The sequence below is a fragment of the Rhinolophus sinicus genome, linkage group LG07 (assembly GCF_036562045.2).
Source record: "Rhinolophus sinicus isolate RSC01 linkage group LG07, ASM3656204v1, whole genome shotgun sequence".
Lineage (NCBI taxonomy): Eukaryota > Metazoa > Chordata > Mammalia > Chiroptera > Rhinolophidae > Rhinolophus > Rhinolophus sinicus.
This window is the reverse complement of record NC_133757.1, coordinates 106239278-106264660: the sequence shown is the minus strand read 5'-3', so window position 1 is coordinate 106264660 and position 25383 is coordinate 106239278. Positions and strand designations below refer to the sequence as shown.

Sequence of the window (25383 nt, the reverse complement as noted above, 5' to 3'; positions counted from 1 at the left end):
GAATGGAAAGGTGTCTGTTCTTTTATGTACTTTTTAATGAATCAAACTCTCAAGATTAATTTTAAAGGCAACTTTACCCCAATAAGGTAAATATATTGATTTATTCAACAAATACCTATTAAATGTTAATTATGAGCCTGACACTAATAAATAGTACAGACAAAATCGACAAGAAATGGTTTCCTTACCTCAAGGAGTTTTCGATCTAATGAAACAAAAATTAAAGTATACCACGACTAGTACTAAAATAGCTCTTATTATGTCTATAAATTTAACTCTTCTTTACCATTTATCTTCATAAATTTGATTCTAAGATAGTTCTCTAAATTCATATACTTTAAACTCATAATCCAGTATTGGGGCATCTAATCTAAGAATTGAAGATGAGTAAGAGACAACAAAATGTGAAATTATTGTATTCTAATTTACAATAAAAGCACAGAAAATATATTAAGTCTTTTTATTATATAATACATGCACAGAGATTTTGATATGTTCTCATGTCAAAATATGTATACATTGCAGACTGAGTTTTGCAGATCATATCAAAAAAATAGCAAATTCCCCTCCCAATAATTAATGATTGTTTCTAAATCTACCTGGATGAATTTGATCTACCAGCATTCCATCATCCACTCATTGCTCAGGGTTAAGGATCACCGAGATAAATTCCTTTTTGTCTACTATCTATAGGAATTGCCTTTTACACAAATTGTACTTTATAAAACATGGAATTACTACAGATGTCAGTGAAAATCAAAAAACAAAAAACAAAAAAAAACCCTGTATTTAGCCATCAGAGTAATTTCTTGACTCTTAATTCTTTAACCCTACCAACCTCCCTAATAATAACTTCATATTTTTAGTATACGTAGGTCTTAACTGCAAGCTACCTCAAATCATGGTTGGTTAAATGGATGACATGTAAAGTACACCCAACACTGTACAATTTGGCCATGTAACTCTAATAGTCTACTGCTAAAATTGTATTCGTTTACTTGACAAATACTTGATGAAAATTTATTTCGTTAGACAGTTTCATATGACATTCACATACAGATTAATTTCATTTTCTTTGGACCTCTTAAATAAGTGCATAGCAAAATTCAATTCTATAAACAGATCAACGTTAATATATGTAATTTCCCATAAATACAAAATACGTTCTGACCCAGGTTTCTACATTTTATGTTTATACTAGAATGTGGTAACAGAGCATAAGTTAACACAACTGACTAAAAATGTAATGTGATTCACTCAGTCAATATAGAAAATAACTATATAATCAATTGATGTCAAAATATTTGAATTTATTCTTAAACTTGGGGTTAGTTCTGCATAAATATTATTTTAAAAAATACACACACAGAAATACACCTGATTAAACTTAAGTTGTTCTAGAAAGAATAGCAATTCTTCCTATAATCAGTTCTGAAGATCAATCCCTTCAGAAACATATAAATTGGGAGGTATATCCAAATCACCAACAAAGGAGTGAGAAGAAGTGACTGAAATAAGTTCTTCTGAATGAAGCAAAAATAATCATCGTATCTTATTAAGAAAATACTACTAGCTATAATTTTGCATATCTGTTGATTTTCCTTAATTACTGACATTGGAGAAGCAGAGAAAAGCAGAAGCAGAATACTAAAAAACAGGCATTCCTTCATTATTCACGGTCTCACCTCTGATGCAACAGGTTTTCCCAAATTATATTTTACAAAAATTATCTACACACAGTATGGCCATAAAAAGGATTCTGTGATCAAATATGCTAATAGTATTCCCATTACAGATTCAACAATACACATTATATTTATACATACACTAAAAGCCTTGAGGAACCCTCCAGTAAATATAAACCAACATTTTCCAAACTTATTTAGCGCCTTACATTTTTTCCACAGAACACCCATTAGCATCACACAGCACATGACTGGGATGTGCTGTACAGGAAAATACGGATAGAAAGAACTGATCAAACAAGCACATGGGTACCACAAAGCCACGCAAGGAAAATTACAGGTACTGGGAAGAGCAGAGAAAATGCTCCAAGACCTTTAAAAACTATTAATCCTGATGAAATTATAAAAATATAGGTGTAATCAGGGGGAAAAATTCTGCCTGAAAGTCAAAGGAACCTGAAATGATGTATTCATAAAAAAGAAATAGCATTAGGTTAAACAGGGACTGATAGATTTTTTTGTATTCCAGCATAACTCTACTCCCTGCCACTGTGCTTTGTGTTTCTCTTTAAAAAGTCCCTGTAAAATGCTATGTTGTATTACATTTATTTGTTTCTCTTACTAGATCACAGTTCCTTAAAAGGAGGGGTTCATGTTAAAAGCAGTCTATATATGTCTACTAAATAAAATAAATACCATAAGCAGACATAGAGAGGAGGACTAGGGGCAGAGAGATTCATGCAAAAGCTCTGTAGAAGAGATAGCATTTGAACTGAGTCTGACACAATAAAAACTAGAAATTATAAAGTATAGTTAATGGCCTCGTCATAATGCAGTATAAAAAAGCTCCATACCATAGGATTTCCTTATAGGCGAAAAGATGCATAAGGAAGTTAAAAAGACTTATTCATATTTCCAATAAGCAACTTATGCTCAAATTCCTATTTTGTGGTTGGTAAAAAGATAATCCTTTGTTTTCCCGGTTCAATTATTTCTTTTTAAAAACCACACCATTTTCTTAATACTGGATAGTGAATTTCAGTAAAAAAGGTTGAAGTGTACCCTAAATACAGACCTCTGTATCTGAGCAACACAATTAAAAGAAATAATAACCCTTCATTTACATTAAGTTCTCCAATAAGTAAAACTCATCCAATGATAACAGAAATCAAATCAGGGGCAACTTGAGGTGATAGCAGTAGAGATTGATTGCAAAGAGGCACAGGAAACTTTCTGGATTGAAATATCTATTACATGGTAGAATATATGCTAAAAGTCATCAAACTGTATATTTAATATGTGTTCATATATGTTGTATATAAATTATGCCGCAATAAAGTTAATTTTTTAAGAGGTAAATCTGATTAAGACAACGGAAAATCAAAAACCTAAGACCTTACTAATAAATGAACGACTATGGCATTTGTTAATGACAAAGCAGCTGACTTAATGAAAACAAACACTTAATATCAACAATGCACAAAAAGTATGGTGGTTTTTCATAGTGAAAAAGACCAAAAGGCCAAAGCCCAAAATATGGTGATTTATGACCAATGGTACCATATATTTTATAATTATACAAATATATAAATATTTGGTTGAACAGTAATGATGTTAGAGATACAACAGAGAACAAAACACAGCGCCCGCATTGAAAAAACTTACAAGTCTTATGGGAGAGAAATAAAAACCATAGGCAATTTAAATAAAGAATGAATTATTATAATATGGGTCAGGGAGTACTTTGGATTAATACCTCACTTAGGCTTAGAGCTGTGGGGAAGAGAGGAGTCAAAGAACCTTTCCAGAAGAGATTGCAATTTAGCTGGGAACTGAATTTTAATTTGTCCTATAAATATTCATTGGGCAGCAATCATGTGCCAGGACTGTGCTGGGTACGAGGTATACCTTAATAGGCAAAACAGAAATACCTGTTACCTTCATAGGGTCTAGAGTACAAAGAGGAAGACTGACAATAAAAAAATAAGCTAGCACGTGTATACTTAAAATTTTTGGCATATTCTATGATGAGTACTAAGAGGAAGACAAGCAAAAAGATACCAACTATGGACATGATAATCTGAGAACGGAATAATTAAACTGAGTTCTGAATGTGAAGGATGGAGATTTTAGGGAAAGTAAAAGCATGTAGCAAGACACAAAAATATGACAGCACATTTGGGTAACTTTAAATAGTTCAGCATAATTTGAGAACAGATATAAAAACAAGTTGATGAGAAATGAGGTCCTAATAGTAAGAGAAGCCTAATAATGAAAGACACCATTGTGCCAAGGTACAGAGCTGGTTTGCTTCCTGCCCCCAACCCCCTGGGTTGTTTAAATTACCCACTTTATTCAAAATACTCATCACAACTATAAAAAGTTCATGATATGAAAAGTCAAGAGCAGTAACATTAATGTCACACATTGAGGAGGGATAAACTCAAAAAGGAAAAGAAAACCAGATTTAGAGAAATTATAGGAACAGTGAAGAAAGAGAACACCTAGAGAGATTCAGAAAAAATTCCAGTGGATTAAGAAGAAATTCAAGTGGCAAAAATTTGAACACAAAACTGACATACAGGAACCATAAGAATGGTGATATCTGACTCTTATTATGACTATTGTAATTTTTAAATTATTAATTCAGAAGTGTAGAAACACTTGTATCAAAAAATGACCAGGCCTAATATTATTACCTACATGTGAAGAACATTGTATTATTACCTTCATGTAAAGGAAATATTTCCCAAAATAGCAACCTACCAATTTTAACGAAACAGTTCTTAAAGGAAAATCAGAATAGCACAGTATTTTAAATTAACTTTTGCTGCTAATTAATTACTCAGACAGGATGCCAGGACAGACTACATAGTACTTCTAGTTTTTCCATATACTCTATGCATTTCTGATAAATGGGAAAAGAATAGATGACCTGGCAGAAGGCTCCGACAATAATATGTGATTTACAGGACATGAATGCAGCTACCATAAGATTTATCTGACAGCCCTCTCCGATAGTGGACTGTTGAGTATCCGATGGAATGATTTCTAGTCTAGAAAGTCTACTACTGAGTAGCCATACACATTATTTATTTATTAGATGTTTTGGGTTGAAACCATTTTTAAATGATGCACTTCACAATGCACAGTCATAAATTTAGCTTTAAACCCAAGAAGGGAGGTAGTGTTATTGGAATGTATGTCAGACTGAATTAGGATGAGCAACGCAACGCTTTTATAAAGTGGCCTTGAATGCAATGTCAATTCTTTCAAAAATGATATTAATGTCAAATGAGCAAGATACAAACACTTTACACAACGTTAGAGTAATATTACTTGAACTATTTAACATTTTCTTTAAATTCATATAGGTTTCTATTAGGTTTACACACATACACAACCGACATTAAACACAAATAAGTTACATGCTTATTATGAAAAACTGAATCTGAAATATGAACTTGTTCAATTTTTCTCCATGCACCAGAGAATGCACACTTTCCTGAAGAATACATATTCTTATTTTAAAGAAGTAAAGAAGATTTAAGTCATGTTTTGGAGCTTAAGTAGCTCTTGAATTATTTTATATGGGATTCAATATAGGAATAAACCTTAAGTGTATACATCTTTACTCAAAAACACAATGCTGAGTATTTTAAGAAAGGTTTTCAACTAGAAATAATTACATTTTGCCTTAACAATGTTAAAATTTAAATAATATAAACTATCAAATGGTATCCAATCTATTAATGATTGAGTAGATACTGAAAAATATAATCCTAGTTGAAGCTTTAAGAAAATACATAGTGATCTGTTTGGTCTTAATGACAGCAAACCAAATGTGATCATTTCCTCATTTCTTAAATTTAGGCTCTACATTCTCCTTTGTAATAAAATAAAACGTGGATAATTTAAATGCCTTGTTAGAAAGAATGCAAAAGAAAAGTTTTGAATGAATTTGAGAAAAATAATCAGAACATGGCTGATTGTCATGAAATAAACAACTAATTTGTAAAGTTTTAAATCAAATTTGCAGATGTTAAGTTCATAAGCATATCCCATTATTTATGTGATTAAAAAAGAGTTTCTGACCTGATCTTTCGATCTTTGGCACTCAATCCTCTCCATCTCCTCTTAAAAAATTAATTAAAATTTTAGCAAGATGCTAGCTTTTCACTTCCCACCCTATCTCAGACTAAAAAAAATTATCAATCAAACTCAAGCCATCCCCACCCAGTATCTGCAAAATGTCGACTTCAAATTCAATTTCATCTCTCTTAAGCTTTCATGTAGAAAAAGATAGTTCACTTCGTAACAAAATAAATCACTCTTGTGATTGCCAATCTGACCTCTTTAAATTAGGAAAATTCAAAGTGAAAAATGTAATTATCACCCCGGAACAATCTGTATACATCTGGAGCTAATTCTGGCTTCATTTTTCACATCATTTTTCACACTGTGCTACATCTTAGAGATGCCATGGAACTTTTGAAGAACTCATAAAAAATGTGAAGTACTTCAAATAACCAATAATGTATTTTATTCAACAAAAACCTTGAGAATATCTGACTTTTGCAACTTTACTAAGTGAGCTTCATATCTCATTTGATTGGATTAATATTAAACAGCACTGTGACATCCATGACAAATAGGTGTATTAAAACATGTCATTTTTTATCTTTTCAGCTTCTACTTTTAACTATGTAATTAATACACTAGATCAAATAATTTTCCTGCATCAAGAATATATTCAATCCTTCTACACTAGAAAGTAAAATTTCATCACCAAAATTCACCTATGAAACAGTTTATCATTATAAACAGCAAATTCATACCACTGTGAAGAAACATCCAAAACTATAAGTGAATGCTTCTTAAAAGGGTAATTTCATGTCAGCATAAAAATGGCATATAGTAATTTCCATCTAAGAAATAAACATGCAATTATTTCAAATCAGATTTCTTACTGGAAATTTTATTCAGTCAGCTTTTAAAGAAATGGAGTTTTCTTTTAAAAGGATTATTAAATTACAAAAACACAATTCTCACTGGATCTAAGAATCATAAACCCACTAGAAACATAACTACTCCTCACAAGTTCATTACAAAAATCCATTAGGTTTAATCTCTAGAAGTAATTGTTCTTATTGCATTTTATTGACAATACATAGCATTGATTTTTCACACCTTCTATGATTCTTTAATTTGTATTCATGAAATGTCCATCAGCACAGTCTAAATAAATTTGGCAATATAGGCACTAAAATGAATAAATCGATGCAAAGAAACATTAATTTTGCATTATCCTTATTCGTCAGGCAAGTAAACCAAAAGAGTTGTAAATGAAGGTCAAAGGTTTTGAAATGGGTCAGAACCCTTGACCTCTAGACCAATACCCTTCCTATTAAAAAAGGCTATTTTAAAGTTTTAAGTAGGGGAATTTACTACCAGCAAGATACCATTTTTAAAAGACAACAAAGAAAACTCACAATAAAAACATTCATCTATTTAATTGTAAAACAGAAAACATCACAGGATACATGATTTTTACATAAGTTTTGTAAAAATCATTAAAGTTTACTACATGAGGTATAAGGTTTCTGATCACTGAAAATAATTTTGCTTCTAGGAATTTATTTACTACATCTTATTTTGATGGCTGCCATATTTTTGTTGATGTTTTCCCAAATCTACTCTGTATGTCAGAAATAATTAGCAATGACAAGAATTCAAAATTATTTATCACTCATTTTATAACCTCGGCACAAAAGGGAAGTAAAACCATCATTCCCAGGGGAGTCAAGAGTGGCACTCCACAAGGTATAGAAATAAATCTGATTCTATAACCTTAATACACACAGTAAAGAAATTTAGCCATCTCAAGATCATTTGATCTAGACATTTTTAATGTGACTGTAAAAACCTCTTTTTCCATTTCACCTATCCAATTTATCTCCGCACCAACTTCAAAATTATCAGCTAGTATCAAAGACAAGAACTAATCCATTTGCAACACAAATAAAATTATTTTAAAACCGCAAACTCGAAATTCTATCATAGCAAAAATTCCTAATAAAACAATAACTTACTTGCAAAATTAATTCATGTGAGAATTCAGTTTTAATTCAGCATATATTGTCACTCACCTGTGAACACAGTAGCATAACCAACTCCACAACTGAACTACTAGACTTCATGCAAACCAGACCTATTTTAAAGAGAATTAAAAAAAAATAATAATTACAAAGTAAGAAACAAATATGAGGGATTTGTTACACAACTTTGTCCAAACTGGGTTTTTAAATGAAATTTAACATCTTGCTAAGAACCAAATCTGCACACATTTGATGATATTAGTAAATAGGGTACCTTGTAATTCTTTTAAACTTGGCATAAAAACTACCACAATTTTTTTTTTTTGTAAACTGTTTCATTTCAGCTTTCCAACTACTAAAACATTTATTACAACTTCATATATAATGACATTTAACAATACTTATAGAAATGTGCACAACATATGCCATATTGATCAATATCATCTACATTTTGTTTTGGAGAGAGTTGATTGTTATACATGCAGAGAAGGGAAATGGCTCCCTGACCTTTGCTTTCTCCACCACACTCTCTCCCTTCAACCCTCTAGCTATCAATCAAGTTTCCATTTTGTTTCATGGCAGCAGACATCCCAAACACTCTTATTAGTACCTTGACCTATGACCTCACACTAAACCTTAACAGAAGTGCAAGCCGTTGTCTGTTATATATTCTTGATTTCTTATGAATTCATTTACATTTTCTCTTTTATGTTTCATTTGGGATCACAAAACTATCTCAGGAAGGAACTCATACAGTTATCTAAATAATTCTTTAGTTTTGATTTCCCACAAAACCTAAAATAGTCCAAAGAACATTTTATAACCAGTATCTTAAAAAGCAATGCCAACAATTAAAAGCACCAAGTTACTAAATTATATTTACTAATAATCAGAAAAATTATTTTTATTCTATATTTCTCTAAGCAAACACAAGTTTAGGCTCCAGGGTGTAACAACTAAAATAATTCTCGGTAGTCCTATACACGCTACAGAATTACCTTCTTTCTTTCTCCCCATTTAAGTTCGTGCAGGCATCCTAACCCTTCCTTTAATCTTCTTGCTCTATAGTTCTCTCTTCTTTCCTCTTTTAGTCATGATGCCTCATACCTACTGATGGCACATGTTGGTGTTCTGTAGCCTTACAAATAGCATTCAAGTTAAACAGGGTGTTCATCCCCTTCGCTTTTTAGAAAACTTAGAACCATTTTTCTTAATGGCTGAAAAAATATATACTATAAAAGTGATGGTGATACTGTCAGCACTGACGTGAAGAAAAGGTATAGAACATCTACATGTTTCATAAAACAAGCAGGTCATAACTAGATTAAAATATGGTTTCTGTAGAGCTAAAACGAACATAGCTCCTCAGGCAAATGCCAAGGCTGAAAGCAAAGGCAAAGCAATACTCCATCTCTCACTGCTGGTGCAGCCCTTTGCTAGTCGGAAACCTTGTCACTTTTCATAAAATGTGACCCAACTACAGGAAGTTCCACATACTTCAACTTCAAAAGCCACTACTTCCAGTGAGTAAATTCAGATCTTTCTACAACTAGCTTATTATTCCTTATTGCTCTATTCTAGAGGAACCAGAATTCTTACCAACTTTTCTTTAATGGCAAAGCATTTGGGCCCTGATCTGGTTCAGCCTTTTCTACTCAGATGATGAATGCTAACATAAAAAAGGCCTGGGGCCATGCAAACTAGGAAGATTTATAAGTTCTTTTTTTGTCCCCTTTACAACATTTCATTGGATAGTTCAATATTTATATACTTACAAAAAAATTATTTCAGTATTACAGTATTTCTCAATAATAAAGGTTAGCAAACCAGAAGAAACCAACACACCTAGCTGGATGTGAAGATGCAGCAAAGATAGATCCACTGATCAATAAGTTGAGTGTTCAATGTTAGTAAAATGTCAAATAACATTTTATAGTTTGATTAGAACAGTTTATATATTTCTGGAGTAGGGTTTTGTAGATTCGTAAAGGATGGGGAGTGAGGCCAGGGGAATGCTTTATTAAATAAGAAAGAACTTCAGTGAGCAAAGGATACCTTATAGTAGACCTCATATTAAGCTCCCCGCCTAAATGGCACTGACACTATAAATACAAATATATTACCTTGGGAGTATGTAATAGGAGATAATCCCAATATGGAACTTGATATCATATTGCACAACTTAATCAGATCTACTTTTTTTTTACCTGAATTTGTACCTTTGGGTGACACTGCTTGCAAGTATGAAAAGCAAGAAATAAATTATCAACCAGTAAATCTGTCTTCAGATTTATAGTAAGACTGAGAATTATCCAAACACCATAAAACACTTGGAGTAAAGTTGTAAGTTGTTGCAAAGTATCAATTTGCATTGTACACACACACACACACACACACACACACACGCGCGCGCGCGCGCGGTTATTGCCCCTATTCTAATAAAACAATTATAAATTGCAGAAAGCAAACAAGGTTCTGCACGCTGAGATCTGATAGGCCCATAATCTGACCTCGCTGAAAGCCTCCCAGTATAACAGTTGGGTTGAGTTTGGTTTGATTTTTGGTTAGTTTTTCAAAAATATGGAATTTTAATCTCTTCAAAAAAGATAAACCCGTGATACCAAAGCCAAAAGTTTTACATTCTTCTGGAGTTTCTTGACCAAAGACCACTGCAATTTCTTCACCAGAGATTATTCCACCTCTATTACCATTGTTTTTCCTTACTACAAAAATTAGAACTATTAAATGACTTACCAGATATCATTCTAGCAACATCTGAACTCACTGATCTATCTAAACTATCAAATATACCACGAAAAAGTCATGAGCATTTACTATCTAGAATGTAACAACTTTTTAAATATATGTTTTTTTAAGTCACCTTCAATAATTTACAGAAAGATAAATGGATGATGATAAACATTCAAAATTTTGATAAGAATTCCAGCATAATAAACTTAATTTATTCCATATTTTGCTGGTTTTGAAGGTACTGTACATATTCTGAATGAGCAAATATCTTTTGGAAACAACTGTTCCTCACGAATCTGTAAACATCATACCCATCTTGTAAATGCTAATTCCAAATTCCAAATAAACTTCTAGTAAGTTTTAGCTTATCATTAATTCCAGTCCTCCTGCTTGACTTATATCATCACACTTTACTTTGGAAAAGTTGGATCATTCAAAATTTTGTTGAAGAGAAGCCAGCCATCGTCTATCCTCCAAAATTGCAAAATATTTTCTCTCGATTTACAAACACCATATAGAATGATCAATCCACTGAATTTTTTCATTTCTACATGAACTTTTCCTTCCAATCATCTTCGTGTATGTACCTACCTGTCTTTTGGTGTTTATTCTCTTAGAAACTGTACCAAGTAAATTGTGGTACAAAATTATCACAAATAATGGAAGGAAACTATCACATGCCTTTTTCGTAAAATGAGATGTTTCAGGTTATCACAAAACATGGCATAAATTTTGTAGAATGAATTCCTTCCTGCTCTGAATGAAAAATTCTGAGTTCTTAACTATATTCAGTGACAGCTAAAAATGGCCACAAAGATGGTATCCACAGACCTCTTTTATACAGTATCTCTCAATCTTTTTTGCAGTATTGTGTCCTCCCTAAAGGGCCATTTCAAAATATTTTTTAATTGTGCCCCCACGAAACTAATTCTAAAGATGTACTGTATAAATATAATGTGGACCACTGAAGGGTTACAAACCATTGTAATATCTGAGATATTTTTGCACCCTCCAAACACCAGTTTTTGCTCCCATTGAGAAAACAAATTTATATCTTCTTAAAATATGAATACTTTGGGCAGCGCCATAAGGAAACTAACGGTAATCCAATAACAATTTCTTTTCCTATTGTACTATGATTCTAGAAGCAATTCTACTATTCTGATTTCTTATTATTTCATTCCTTAGTATAGTTGGGAATAACTGATGAGTAATGACGAAATAGAAAAATGCTTTAAAATAAGGAAAGTTAAGATCACTAAATCCCATAATGAATCTCAGATCTATAAAAAATGTCCAATGAACTCAAATACGATAATTTTAAGATAGAATACACTTTTTTAAAGTAATTTTTCCCTTGTTTTTGGAAAACCTTTTAAAAAATAAAATAACCAATCCTTATAAATGGGTTATAATTACTTGAAATGAGGGTTAATATCACTAAAAATGAGACAATCAGAAAATATATGACTCTATGCATGATTTTAAATGAAGTACTATGTCCAATTCAACTTTTAAATCTAACTTCAAGTCATCAGAAAATACAAGGGATAGAGAAGCCATCAATGACATCACCAAGAAGGAATTTTGTCACAGAGTGACAAAATATGTAACATTCTACAGAACAACCAACCAGATCCCTTCAATAGATCAATAGCTTGACAATAGAGGGAGAATAGGGGGAAACTATTTGACATTAATAAAGACTTAAGAGACAACCAAATGCAATAAACTGATTTTGTTTGGATCTTAATTACAAAAAAATAAATTCAAAATGACATTTTTAAAGATGAATATGAACTAAGTATTAGCTTTCATTATAGAACTATAATTATTATTAGTTGTAATAGCAACACTTATGACTGTGTAAGAAAATACCTTTTTTACATGGATTATGAATTATTTAGGGGTGAATCAACATGACATCTGGGGTTGCTTTAAATACTAAAGCAAAATAAAGGGAGGTGAATATAATAACAATTATGGCAAAAGAAAGATGACACGGGTAATTGGTAATAGTAAGTCCAATGATATTGTACTTTCTATTTTATAAATATTTAAAACACTCATTCAAAAATGTTTAATGAAAAATAAATTTAAGTAATAACTTTTCCAATGCCTGGTCACACAGTTAGTCATTGGCAAGGGCAGAATTAAAACCAAGGCCTCTGCCTTTTAGTTTAATGTTTTTGTACAGTACCAAAGCTGCGATCACCTCCACTCAAAACTTTTATTTTACAGTGCATAAAGCCACCACCCAAAAAATTACTCACAACTTAAAATACATACATAACATACATTAAAAACTCTTAGATTTATTTGCTATTCTTATGAACACAGTCCAATGAGTAAGCACTGCTTGAGATTATAGTTGAGCCACAGTACTTCATCTTATCATTGTATCAGAATTTACTAGTAAAAAAAATTGACTCAAATTTTAAGGGATCTAGAATTGGCAAGTTTAACATTTCTGAGTATCTAAAGTGATCCATTTTGTGGAATCTCTTACAAAATTCAAAGACTAAGTGAAAAGCAACAATGTCTTGCTATATCAAGAGGCTATAATTAATACATTCATTTCATAGTAATGAAATAAAATATAGATAAGTTGTCACATCACTTTAAAAAATGTTTGAAATGTGAAGTATAAATTAAGAAAAGTCCTTTGATTTTTCAATTCAATTCCTTTCAAATTTTATTACTTCATTATATCAAACAGCCATGGCTGAATAAATTATATCCTTCAGCAGATAAAATAAATTTTCACCCAAACTTAATTATTTCTAAAACCTGAACTCTCTGTTTCAAATAAATTCAATGCTACTTTGACTATATGGAAATGAGATCAATCATCACCAAATCTCCATATATCTAACCCCAGACATGATAATTAAATTCCTATTTTAGCTAAAGCTCATTACTTATAAATAGACCGATACTTCAAGGGACAAATAAAGTACTGATATCCCATAGTTAACACTTAGATACAGACAAACTATTAACCTATCTATACCTAGCATTTCGATAATATCCTTATTTCTACCAAAATAGGGGCAAAGCAAGTTTTAAGAAATTCCATAGGAGATCTCCTAGTGACAGTTACCCAGCAAAATATTATAGTAACTATAGCTGTGAGTTGGTATTAAAAGAGAATGGAGTACAGATAATTGTGCTTTCCCATGATTTTTCAGCTTGAGGCCAATATACGAGGTAAGTGTCTTTTTCTAAAACATTGACCATGGACACAGACAAGCCACATTTAGGAAACATCTAGTCCAAACACTTTGAATGCAAAAATCTCAATTCTAAATGATCACTGATGACAGTCCTCTAGCTTCTCCTTAAAACATTCTAGTATAGGGATGAAAACAGTCATATTGATGTCAGTTGGTTAAGCTCCAAAACAGAACTGCTTGAAAAGTTGTTCTCCGTGGAACTAATTATGAGGAAATTCAGGCGAAGCCTACATTCCCTTGGTTGAAGTACTCTCTTTAATAACAAGACACTCACTACATGGCAAGTGCCCTACGTAAAATTTAAAAAGAAAAATGTTCCAATACTTCTCATCCATTTTATAAATAGCATGGTTTCCAAAACATGCAGCCAATCTATTTTTGCATGCTACCAAGTTTGACACAATCTCAAAGTACACTACTTAGAAAAGACCCAGTAATACATGTATGATATAAGCAGGATAGAGTACAATGCTACTGTTATTTCTAATTGCTTATAAAAATAATTCTACTAATAGAGACTAATCACACATTCTTCATTTTTCTTAATGTGTGGCAATACATTGTTGTATATATGGATCTTATATTCAAGTAAAATCCCAGGTAAATTTTCCACTAATAATTGTAACACTGGTCTCTCCAATTCTCTACTTGCATAGTTAATTTTAATGTGTTAAAAAAAAACAAAAAAAAACTCTTAGTTCTTCAGTTCAATACATAATATTCTGCTCCATCCAAATTACTGATAAAAAATGAACAAATTAGAATATGAGACATGACATATCCTTTAAAAGATATGAGCTTTGTCAAAAGTTGAAAACATAAACAATAAAACTCTATGCATCTCTTAACATCCATTTAAGATTTAATCTTGAAATTTAAATATGTGTAAGTGTAAATACATATATATAGATATATATGTTAAGTATATAAAATGAAATAAAGAAAAATCACTTACTTGTTCCTTCTATAAGCAGTTCTTGTCCATGGCTACCCAAAAGTGTCCGAGAAAGAAAAGGTGCAAAATCCACAAAAATTTCTCGCAGAAGAGGAGCTGCCTTTTCCAAAGCATGTTCAAGCCTCTCTGTAATACTAATATAAAGATGTTAAATTACCTGAACTATTCATTATAGTTTATCAATTTCCTAATTTTTAAAATGAGTTTTACATAGAAACGTAAAATTATGTCAAAAATTAAAAACTACCTAAAAACTCATCATTGCTACGCATACCATTCCTTCTACCGGTGTATCCTTTTTTCATTCTGCCCTGTATTGCCACCCCCAGCCCTAACAAACGACCTGGTTAACAAGCACTCCAAACATCCGCTCTTACTGAAAGTCTTAACTAGTCAGTTCAGAGTACTTGATGTTGGCCCCGACAGCCTAAACAAATTTTATCAAGCCTTTACCAAATTTGTCTGTTCACCACTAAACCATCAGCACCTGGAGTTCAAGAACAATGTCTTCCTTTCTATTAATAACTTCTCAGCTGCAGAATAGAGACTCAATAAATGTTTATTAACTGAAACAACCTGTTTATGTTCTTTTTCATTAATGTCTATCTCTGTAACAACTTCTTTCTAATGCAATCTGAAAAACTTTCCATTTGAAAATAGTATACTTTACTGGCACATTTATAATGATTTCAATTTATACATTAATATGTCTTTGTGAGTATACGTATATATTTATACATATAGTGTGTATATATACATAAACACGTTTATACACATATACATATATATTTCATAAATTAAAAAAAAGCCCCCTGCATTTTAGGAAATTCAGAGGTATCAGCAGTTTTAGATTCTAACTTATAAGCCAAACACATACACAAACAGCCACTACTTAGCTACTATTCACACCAGGAATGCTTCCTATTCATACTCCAGTAAGAGATGCGACTGAAGCAATCAATTGGTAAGCTGCCGGAAATTTCTACTGTCAATAACCATCTCTTCCCAGGTACCACCCTTGATACTATTCCTCCCACTTATCTCCTTGAGCCTCTTCTCCCGCATGATTATCACGACTACAAGCCTACACGACACATGTGCAGCACTAAGAGCCTATAACTGTGCAGTGCTGTGCATTTCCAGTTGTGGTAAGAGGATCAAGAACTCTGGCCACAAGGGCTCTTGTGGTGGAAAACACTCACAGAATTCCAAATTACAATTTGAAATGAATTATTCCCAATTAAACAAGGTTAATGACAGTAAAAATCTATCTATAATTCAGCATCACTGTGGCTTTGGTTGACTGGCTTTAACTTTCATTTATTTATGGAAGAGAACAAATTTTAAACTTTCAGTTACAATCATATGAAACATAAGCCATAAGCTACTATGTGTGTAATTAAATATTTGTTATGCATGTAGAATTTACTGATCACAAACAGCTGCTTCTCATGAAACTTTTACATCTTATTACCTTTAAAAAGGAACTCCTAAAATATTCCCATGCCTCTAAAGGTCATGTAGGTTTTTAAAAATAGAAACAAACAAAAGTTTAAAAACAAATAATAAATTGTTGGTAGTTTAAAGAGCCATCAAAAGGAATAAATCACAAATGCCCAAGTTAGTAGTTCAAATACCTCATATTGGAAACTTGGTCTTGTGAAACTGAACCAACTGCTGGAACTGAAGGCAATTTTGCGTTAGATGATCTACCACCTGTAAAAGAAAATAACCATTTACAGGAATTTTCTGGTTTCACATATAAGCAACGCAGCCAAATCTGAGATTTGGTAGTAGTGTATGTAAAATATACACCCTCATTCACATATATACTTATATATATAGTCCTTAGCACTGAGAGCACCTGGGAGCAGCAAGCCGCTAACACCTACTATCCAGATCTTGGTTTCTAAATACTACTCTCCACTAAAAGACAAATGGTGATTTAAGATCTGAGGAAGAAAAGTACAAAATGAGTATAAAACATCTAGTTTTGTTTATTAGAAAACAAGGAACTACCCATGGAATGATAGGGTATATGTCACAAGGAAACAGAAGCCAGCTTGCAGGGACTCCCACCGACCAAAATGAAGACAATATGAGCATCAAAATAATGACACTAACTGATTACAACCCATCTTATAAAATAGGAAGCCAATAGGCCATACTGACATGATAAATTAACAATTTGAGGAACAAGATGTTTAAATAATTACAAAGAACCTCCCTGCAAAACACTTAGTAATTATAAAAGGGAAAATGTAAATCTACAATATAGAAACCTCACAGTTAACTGTAATCAACTGATGAAAGTGGTCATCATCAATATGTGACAAATTAAAATTGTGCACCATGCAATTAGATTATACTTCTTTGGTAGAAATATTATGGAACAGATAGAGAAGAAAATAATCTGCTTCTAATCAGGAAACATCAGACCAACCCAAATTTAGGGAAGTTCATTTGAGTTGTTCCCAATTTTCACAATAATCAATTTTTTGTATATGCTTACATAAATCTATATGCACTCCTTTATTTTCCTGAGGTAACTTACTGGATGTCAATAGACACACTTTAAATGTTGACACACATTGCCAAATTGCCCTGAAGAAAGAATAAATAATTTACACTTCTGTGATCACTAGTAAAATTCAATGTATTTTCTCAATTTACTGGAAACAAAACAGTAAACATAAAAGACTATTCTGACCTTCTGAGCATTTTAATAGGACTCTTTTTATGATTTGTAATTATTCGTTATATATAATTAATGATAATTACCTTTTATTATTCAGTACAAAAACTTTTCAAGTTTGTAGTAATTTTTTGCAAGTCAGAATTCTAGAATACTCCCTTTTAACCATGTGTACCAGCGTGATACAGAAAATAGAAATACCATGTTTTTAACAGGGTTGTAAGGACATTTAATTTTAAAAATGCAAAGCACCTAAGATAGATTCTCCAATGTTACTTTCCCACATTTCTACAAGACATTACAGAAGAAAAGTCTAGAGCTCTTCTGAGTGACTCTACCATATATTCATGATTCATGCTATTGATTTTTAGTCAAGCCTTCTATATATTACTTTCCTATTAAATTCCCGTAATATAAAAGTTCCTCCACTCTCCTCAGCCTGAAACCCATTTCCCTTCCTGCTTTAAAAAAGAAATGTCAGGTCATCCAAGAGGAGAGCCTTTCTTTTCCACACCTAAAGGGAATCTGCTACCTCTCAAGCTATCTCAACCATAAATCTCTCATGTAACTTCCATTGCCAGTATTTCTTTTTTGGAAAATATGTTCTACTCTGGCAGAAAACACCTCCTCACCAGCCACCCACAACAAAACGGTTTTCAAATTGAATCTTACCCCTATCAATGTTAGGCCAGTTTCTTTGATAACTACCCTTAAGGGCTATTATGTGATTTAAATGTTTGGGGAAGCAGTAATGGCCAGCCACTTATTAGCTATGTGACCTTGGGCAAAGTTACTTTAGCTCTCTGTGCCTTCTTTTCCTCATCTGTAAAATTAACAGTGATACCTACTTCAAAGAATTATCTTGAGGATTAAATTAAAGCACTGAGAGCCTGGACCACGGTAAACACACAATGAATGATAGCTTCTCTTCCTACCCTTCTACTCCATGCCTTTAAAATATTTTTTTTTAAGTTAAAGAAGATGTGAGATACACATACACACATACACAAACACACATACAATGGAATACCACTAGCCATAAAGAAGATGAAATATTGCCATTTGTGACAACATGGATGGATCTTGAGCGCATTGTGCTTAGTGAAGTTAGAGAGAAAAGGACAGAAATCATATGATTTCACTCATGTGGAATATAAAACAAAAACAAACAAAAACAAAAACAAAAATAGATACAGACAACTGAATGGTGGTTACCAGAGCGGAAGGATGACGAGTGAAAAGGATTAAGGAGGTTAAACATACGGTAACAGAAACTAGACCTTGGGTGGGGAGGACACAATCAAGTACAAATATGTCAAATTATAATCTTGTACACCTGAAAATTATATAATGTTACCCCAATAAATTTAAAAAGTAAACAATTTTTTTTTAAGTTATCATGTTTTCCTTTAGTGTATACTTCAGGCTAAAAACACACCCAAATTCTTCAACAATTATTCATGTGACAGTAAGTACAGATAAATTAAATGACAAGAAACTTATAAAGTACCTTTTCAAAAATTCACTATAAAAGCTTAAAATTCCAAAGGTAATATCAGTGGGAAAGTCTAGAAACTGTAAAGCAAAGAATCAATCCCAGATTTACCTGTTATAAAAAGTAGATTTCCAGCAATTTCATTTATCAGATCAGTATAAAGCAAAATATAGCCACAAACATTTGGTACATAGCCACTGTCCTCTCCAAAAAGATACTTTTATTAAAAGCCTGTCACTGCCTCACACCACTCCCACAATTTGGTTCAACTTGCTCTTTTAGCTAAGGCAAAATAAAGTTAATTCTGGCTATAGAAAAACACAGCCAGGCTTTGACTAGGGATTTTGTAGATTTAACTGATTAAGAAACAGCAAGGATCTGTGACACCTTGACCTTCCCTGCAACACGCTTGGTCTTTAGGCACAACTTGATCAATAATCAGCGGTCTGATTACCAGGTCTCAGCCAAATAGAAGAATCCAGAAATCTGGACTGTTTGATGCCCCACAGACTTGGGTGTTTTGGGAGAGGGCATTACAGCAATCTTCCACAATTAACCTTTGGATAATTACTAACCCAACCTCTCACAGTGAGCATATTCCTACAACAAGATGAAGTGATCCACAGTGAATCTCTCTTTTCCACAACACATTTCCTTCCCCTTCCCTTGATAATTAGAGCTGACTTTTCTTTTTACTGGGATTTTCACTCATTGCTGACTCTCCTCCTATCCGAACCATCCTGCTCAACTGAGAGCTAACTATACATAAAACTCTAACAAACTCAATGTAATCGATCCTAATTCATAGGGTTAATTTTAAAATGAAGTACACATATCTTCATACTGACAATTATTAAAGGTACATATATTAAATCCCAGTTCACTATCATTAGATTTCCATTTTTGCATTTTTCACAATAAAATTTCAAACTAGAGGGCAAAACAAGGTGAAGTTGAAAAATTTTTTTTCACTCTTCAGTCACCCATTTCTGAGTCAGGTCCAATCCTGTTTCTGCAAAACACTCAATAAAGTACTTCAGAGACCAGACAGCTTTATTACACTCAGTAACACTTGCGATTTTCTAAATTTTTGACAGCAGTATGATCAGTGAGCCATGGTTGGCCCCTGACTTCTATTACCAGCGATTAATTAAATATTTCTGAGCTTTATTTTTTCTAATTGGTGGTAGTTTTTACAGACCATCTTTATTTAGAGTATATCAAACATCTTCTCTAAAACGATTGGTAGTTTTTTGTGAACATTTCTAAAGTTGATAAAAACGAATACCTAAGGTACCATCTACTTAAGTAAAGACACAAGTAATAAATCTCAAGAAAATGTTTGTATGAGGCTTTAGGCAGTATATGTACAACAAAACCAGCTTTTACTATGCTAATTGACCCTAATTTTAATGAGCTGAAATGCATATTAAAAATTTGAAAAGACAAAGAACGATGATGGTTCTAAAACAAACAATAACATAAAATGCTGTCCTGACACAACCCTAAGAAATAATAACAATTTTCAAACTTAAAAGAGACTATATAGCAGAAAGGGATGCTCGCAAAGTGATCTTTTTAAATCGTAAGACGACACTTTACCAGCAAAGATAAATAAATCAACTAGCAATAGTTGTAAGAAAAGAAAAAAAAAATCACATGAAGAAATAAACTAAATATATTAGTAACTTCACACCAAGTTGTCCTTCATTCCAGCCAGACAGAAAATGTAATTTCCAAATACAGTCTGCGTATTTTCAACTCAGGTAAAAATCATAAATGTATGACAAACGTACTGTTTTAAATTAATTTAACATTAAACATTTTCAACAGACGGTCACACATATGTAAATGCAGAAGCTACTTCCAACATGTGGAATGATACTGACTTATCTTTTCCTTATCCTCCACTGATAAACTGGCTCCTTCAAACTGACAGTTTTCCAGACATTCAAAAGAACAAAAGGGAAAATGCAAATAGATCATCAGTCTAACATCTACCCAGGGAATAGCCAATTGTTTATTCTAGGTCCTTAAGGATCTAAATAATAATGTCCTTTGCAATAAAGTTTTGTTAAAATAAATGCCAATATTTAATCCCTAAACACTGATATTTTTTTTTTTTTTTAAATTTCCCTCTCTCTTTCTCCCACCCCCTCTCTCCACTCATTCTAGACCAGTTCAGGGAGGGAAAGTCTATATATCCAGTAAAAACTCATTAAGTTTAAAAAAAAAAAAAATTATTGAATGAGTCAAGATTAAGTCTCTTGGGTCAAATCTTATATAAGACAAATGTTTTCTTTTAACATTAAAAATAAACATACTAATTAACAACATGCATAGCTCTGATAAACAAAATAGAGCCTAATATTGTAGTAAGTAGTAAGTTATTAAATAAATTTTGCAAATTAGCAAACACCCAGCACGTAAATTACTGAAGAACAGTCAATTTAGTTCCTTTATTAAATTAGCTTTGTTTTAATCATTTATGCTTTGCATCATGGTAGAAAACCACCACAGCATATTTTTAAAAGAGTAACAGCATCTTAACATGTATTGTATTCTGGGAAATTAAATCTTTGCTAAGTAACTTTAAATTTTCCAGATTTTCATATATTTACTAAAAACTGTTTTCTCTATTAGTTTTCTTTGAAATTTGCATATACAAAGGGTATACCTTGGTCTCTGATAACTATCTCATCCATTAAGATAGATTTGCCATTGTTATTAGATGATACTTTTTGCTAATACAATGCTACAGAAGCTAAGGGATATTATCCTAACTAAATTCTGAAATTTGTATGATAATTAAAATTTGTATACTAATCAGTTTTAATAATGTACATTTTTAAAATCTAAATGTACAAAGCCTCAATTTTCTTGCAAAATTATAAAATTATTTGGGTGATAATATTTTGACAGAAGAATCTCTGACCTCACATAAAGTTCTAAGTCTGTTTCTGGAATCCAAGTCTAACCAGTCCTAGTTTCTCTCTAATTGTACCACATGTAAATTTTAGAAATCCCAGTTTGATCTTAAAATTTCCAAGTAATTTAAATTTTTCTGCTACAAAACTCATGTTTTATGTTTTATATTCATAGTTTCTTTCAAGTAAGTTCTTATTTTTGCTAATGCACCATGTACTATCAAGTATATTCTTTATTAACCAATCATCTATTTCTGAATTTAAGCCGTGTTTTTGTTGCTACTCACTCACAACTGAAATCATCCCAAGAAATATAGGTTTAAGGTCCACAGAGACATGTAGTAACTGCACTTTCATATGCAGAAAACAATCCAAGACCAAACCAAGACTAATACCCAACTTACTCAGATCTGCAGTAATACACTGTACCACTTAGCGTGCAATTACAACCACCAATTCAACCATAAATCATTTTATCTCCAATCCTGCCTGAACCAGAAGGAAAATAAACTTCAGTACAAATGGTCTATTTTTTTAATGACAAATAACTTAAATCAAGAGAACTACCAAAAAGAAAACCAAAATCTGTCAGTTAAAAATATTGATAACAGATAACTTCATTTGTGGAGTTTGGATTCCATGTTAAAAGGGAACAGGGTACAAAGGCAACTCTGGATAGTCAATAGCATTAAAGTGGGGCTGCAGGAGAGTAAGAAGTAGGATGACTGAAAACACTAGATTGGATTAGGTTTTTCTTATGAAGGCAGTGATTTAAATGTACATGGCAGTAATTAATGTCTGGAAATGAAGTAATAAACTGAAATGGAGAAAACATGTAACAGTGACAAGACCACAATGAAACAGAAAAAGGAAAGAAAGAGTCAGGTATGGAAGACAAAACAAATGAGAACAAGAAAGACTATCACCACAAAGAACATTTGGAATGACTTAAAAATAAATGGGAGAAGGTGAGGGGATTAGAAAGCACAATCGGTAACCACAAGATTGCCATGGGGATATGAAAGACAGTTTGGGGAACACAATCAATAATGTAAAGATTCTATAAGGTATCCGATGGACATATGTGTTATTAGGGAGACCACTTCATGGACGGTATAAGTGTCTGACCACTGCACTGTACACCTAAAGCTGAAACTGAATAATAATGAATGTCAACTGTAATTTAATATATATATAGTCACAGGATGTAAAGTACAGCATAAGAAAAAGAGTCAGTGGAATTGTAACAGCTATATACGATGTCAGAGGGGTAGTAGATTGGGGCGGGGGGGTTATCACTTTGTGAGGGGTATAAATGTCTAACTATTACATTGTTTTGTACACTTGAAAAAATTTAAAAAAAAAAATAAGAAATGAATTATTTTTAAACAAATAAGAGGAGCTAGGAAGGATGAAGAAAGAGCTAAAATCCTAGCCCCAAATGGAAAACCATGAAACTATTTTAGAAACACCACTACCACAAATTATACAAAATTTACTAATGGAGGGGGAAAGGTACATTAAGGGATAGATACAGGGTTCTGTGGGGTTTTGTGAATAAATAACAACAGTTTTCAAGATAGCAAGTTACTTTGCAATTCTGTATATGATTCTTCAGGGTCAGTATTTTATATTATAAAGGATTTACTGAAAAAAATCCAGTAGCTTCAGAAAGAATTTTATTATACTCTTTTTATATCAAATGTTACCTATATATCTCAGCTTTCTTTCTGTTTATTTCTTCTGAAGACTGCATGATTTAAATTTTGAAAAATACATTTAAAAGCAATCAGAAGATTCTACTTACTTTGTCCCATAAACTGTAATTATAGATCAATATTTTCAAAATAAGATGAAAAACTTCACTCAGGGCACTGTGACCCTCTGAAATTACTACATTTGCTCAGGTAAATTATTAGGAATTCACTATTACTGAATTTGAAAGATGGCACACAGTTTCTTAGATATTAGTAACTTCTGCCTTTTTCCCAATGGGTGCTGGACTAAAAAAAAAACAAAAATCACAGTTCATTTTTTTAAGGGCTTTAGATGGGGGTAGAAGAACAGAAATTTGAGTAACCAGCCCAAAACAGATTATCAAATTGTTTCTCCTCCGAACTAAAAGAAAAGCATGAGAGTATAATGGAACAATAAGGAAGAAGGAAAATCCGATAGAGTTCCACACTTATTTTTCTTTATATTTTCTCACTAAGACAATGATGAAGAAAGGTAACAAGTGTACAATACTACTGTACTGCAAGATGTTAGTAACAGGAGAATGGGAAAGAGGAAGGGTTGAGAAGGTAGATGGGAACTCTGTACCTTCCACTTTAGTTAGGAGCAAAACTCTGAGATAAATTATTTTATCAAATATACTATTCTATTTATCAAATAAACTATTTTATCAAATAAAGGTAGAACATCAGATAGGAGGCCTGAGGTATCCCAAAAGATGAACAAAAAACATAATTTCTGATTTTAATATAATCCACCTAGTCATGCTTTCAAAATTCCTTTTACTTTTCATCAATCTCATTCTAGAGTAAACAAGAATGAATCCTTTTGGGGGTATACTATCTAGTTGTTAGTATTTTTCTTTTCTTTTTTTTTAAAAATGAAACTGCACAATATTTAGAAAAATGCTACTTATATAAAATAGCATTCCCTTTGTCCTAAATTGGTCATTTTCGTATCACGTAGTTTTCAAATTTACCTGATATTATAACTAAGCTTCTAGTCAACATCTAGGGATTCAGGATCTTACACCCATGTATACACCAAAAGGCTTTTTACACTTAGAAGGACTAGAGAGAGAGAGATGGGCAGAGATCAAATTGCAGTAGGAATTATTATATCACTATGACTAGTGTCAGAATGATGATATGCTTCAGGGCAGCATTCCCTTTCCAAGTCTCTAATTCAGAACAACATACAACAGAAAACAAAGTACTGGCTACAACATAAACATTTGACAATTAATAAACAGATTAAAAGACCAAATGTCACCAAACTTTCTCATGTAAATCACTATCTGTACAAATCTTCTCAAGTGCAGGGAAAGGAAAAAAGTGTTGTAATCTATCTATCATTAATTCATCTATTCATCCACCAGCCAGTAGCATCCAATTTGTCATACATTGCGGAGAAAATACTGAAATTCTTGATTAATTTACTCAAATTTATTCAGAAAATCATTAAACAATCAGCGGTATAATAAAAAAGGATAAGGATTTATAACATGCCTAACAAAAAATGTCTTAACTTGATGAAAAATCTTAAGCTTTGCTAAAATGGGATCTAAAAACTTTTTTGTTGAACATTGATAACAAACTCACCAGGTGATTCTCCTCCCACATCTGGGGCTTGGGCTGAATCTACTGAAGAAACCACACTGACAGCATTGGTAGGCGTATTTGTAGTAAGCGTGGAAGGTAAGACTGATGATTTTTTTGTTGCAATGATGACACTTCTGTAATAAAAAAAAGCAAATAGATTTTAAAATACAGAAGATCACTCAAGTTAATTACATGAATTTCAAAAT

General features: G+C 32.2%; 1 protein-coding gene across 2 annotated transcripts in view; it reads right to left on the bottom strand.

Moving 5' to 3' along the window:
* LRBA (LPS responsive beige-like anchor protein) overlaps positions 1-25383 on the bottom strand; it is a 560879-nt gene that overhangs the window by 394650 nt on the left and 140846 nt on the right. For both annotated transcript variants that reach the window (XM_019722880.2, XM_019722903.2), the window contains exons 31-34: positions 25178-25311; positions 16363-16441; positions 14726-14859; positions 7835-7896 (exon numbers count right to left, since the gene is read on the bottom strand). In XM_019722880.2, coding sequence (XP_019578439.2) covers positions 7835-7896; positions 14726-14859; positions 16363-16441; positions 25178-25311 — 409 coding nt within the window. The remainder of the gene's footprint in view (positions 1-7834; positions 7897-14725; positions 14860-16362; positions 16442-25177; positions 25312-25383) is intronic.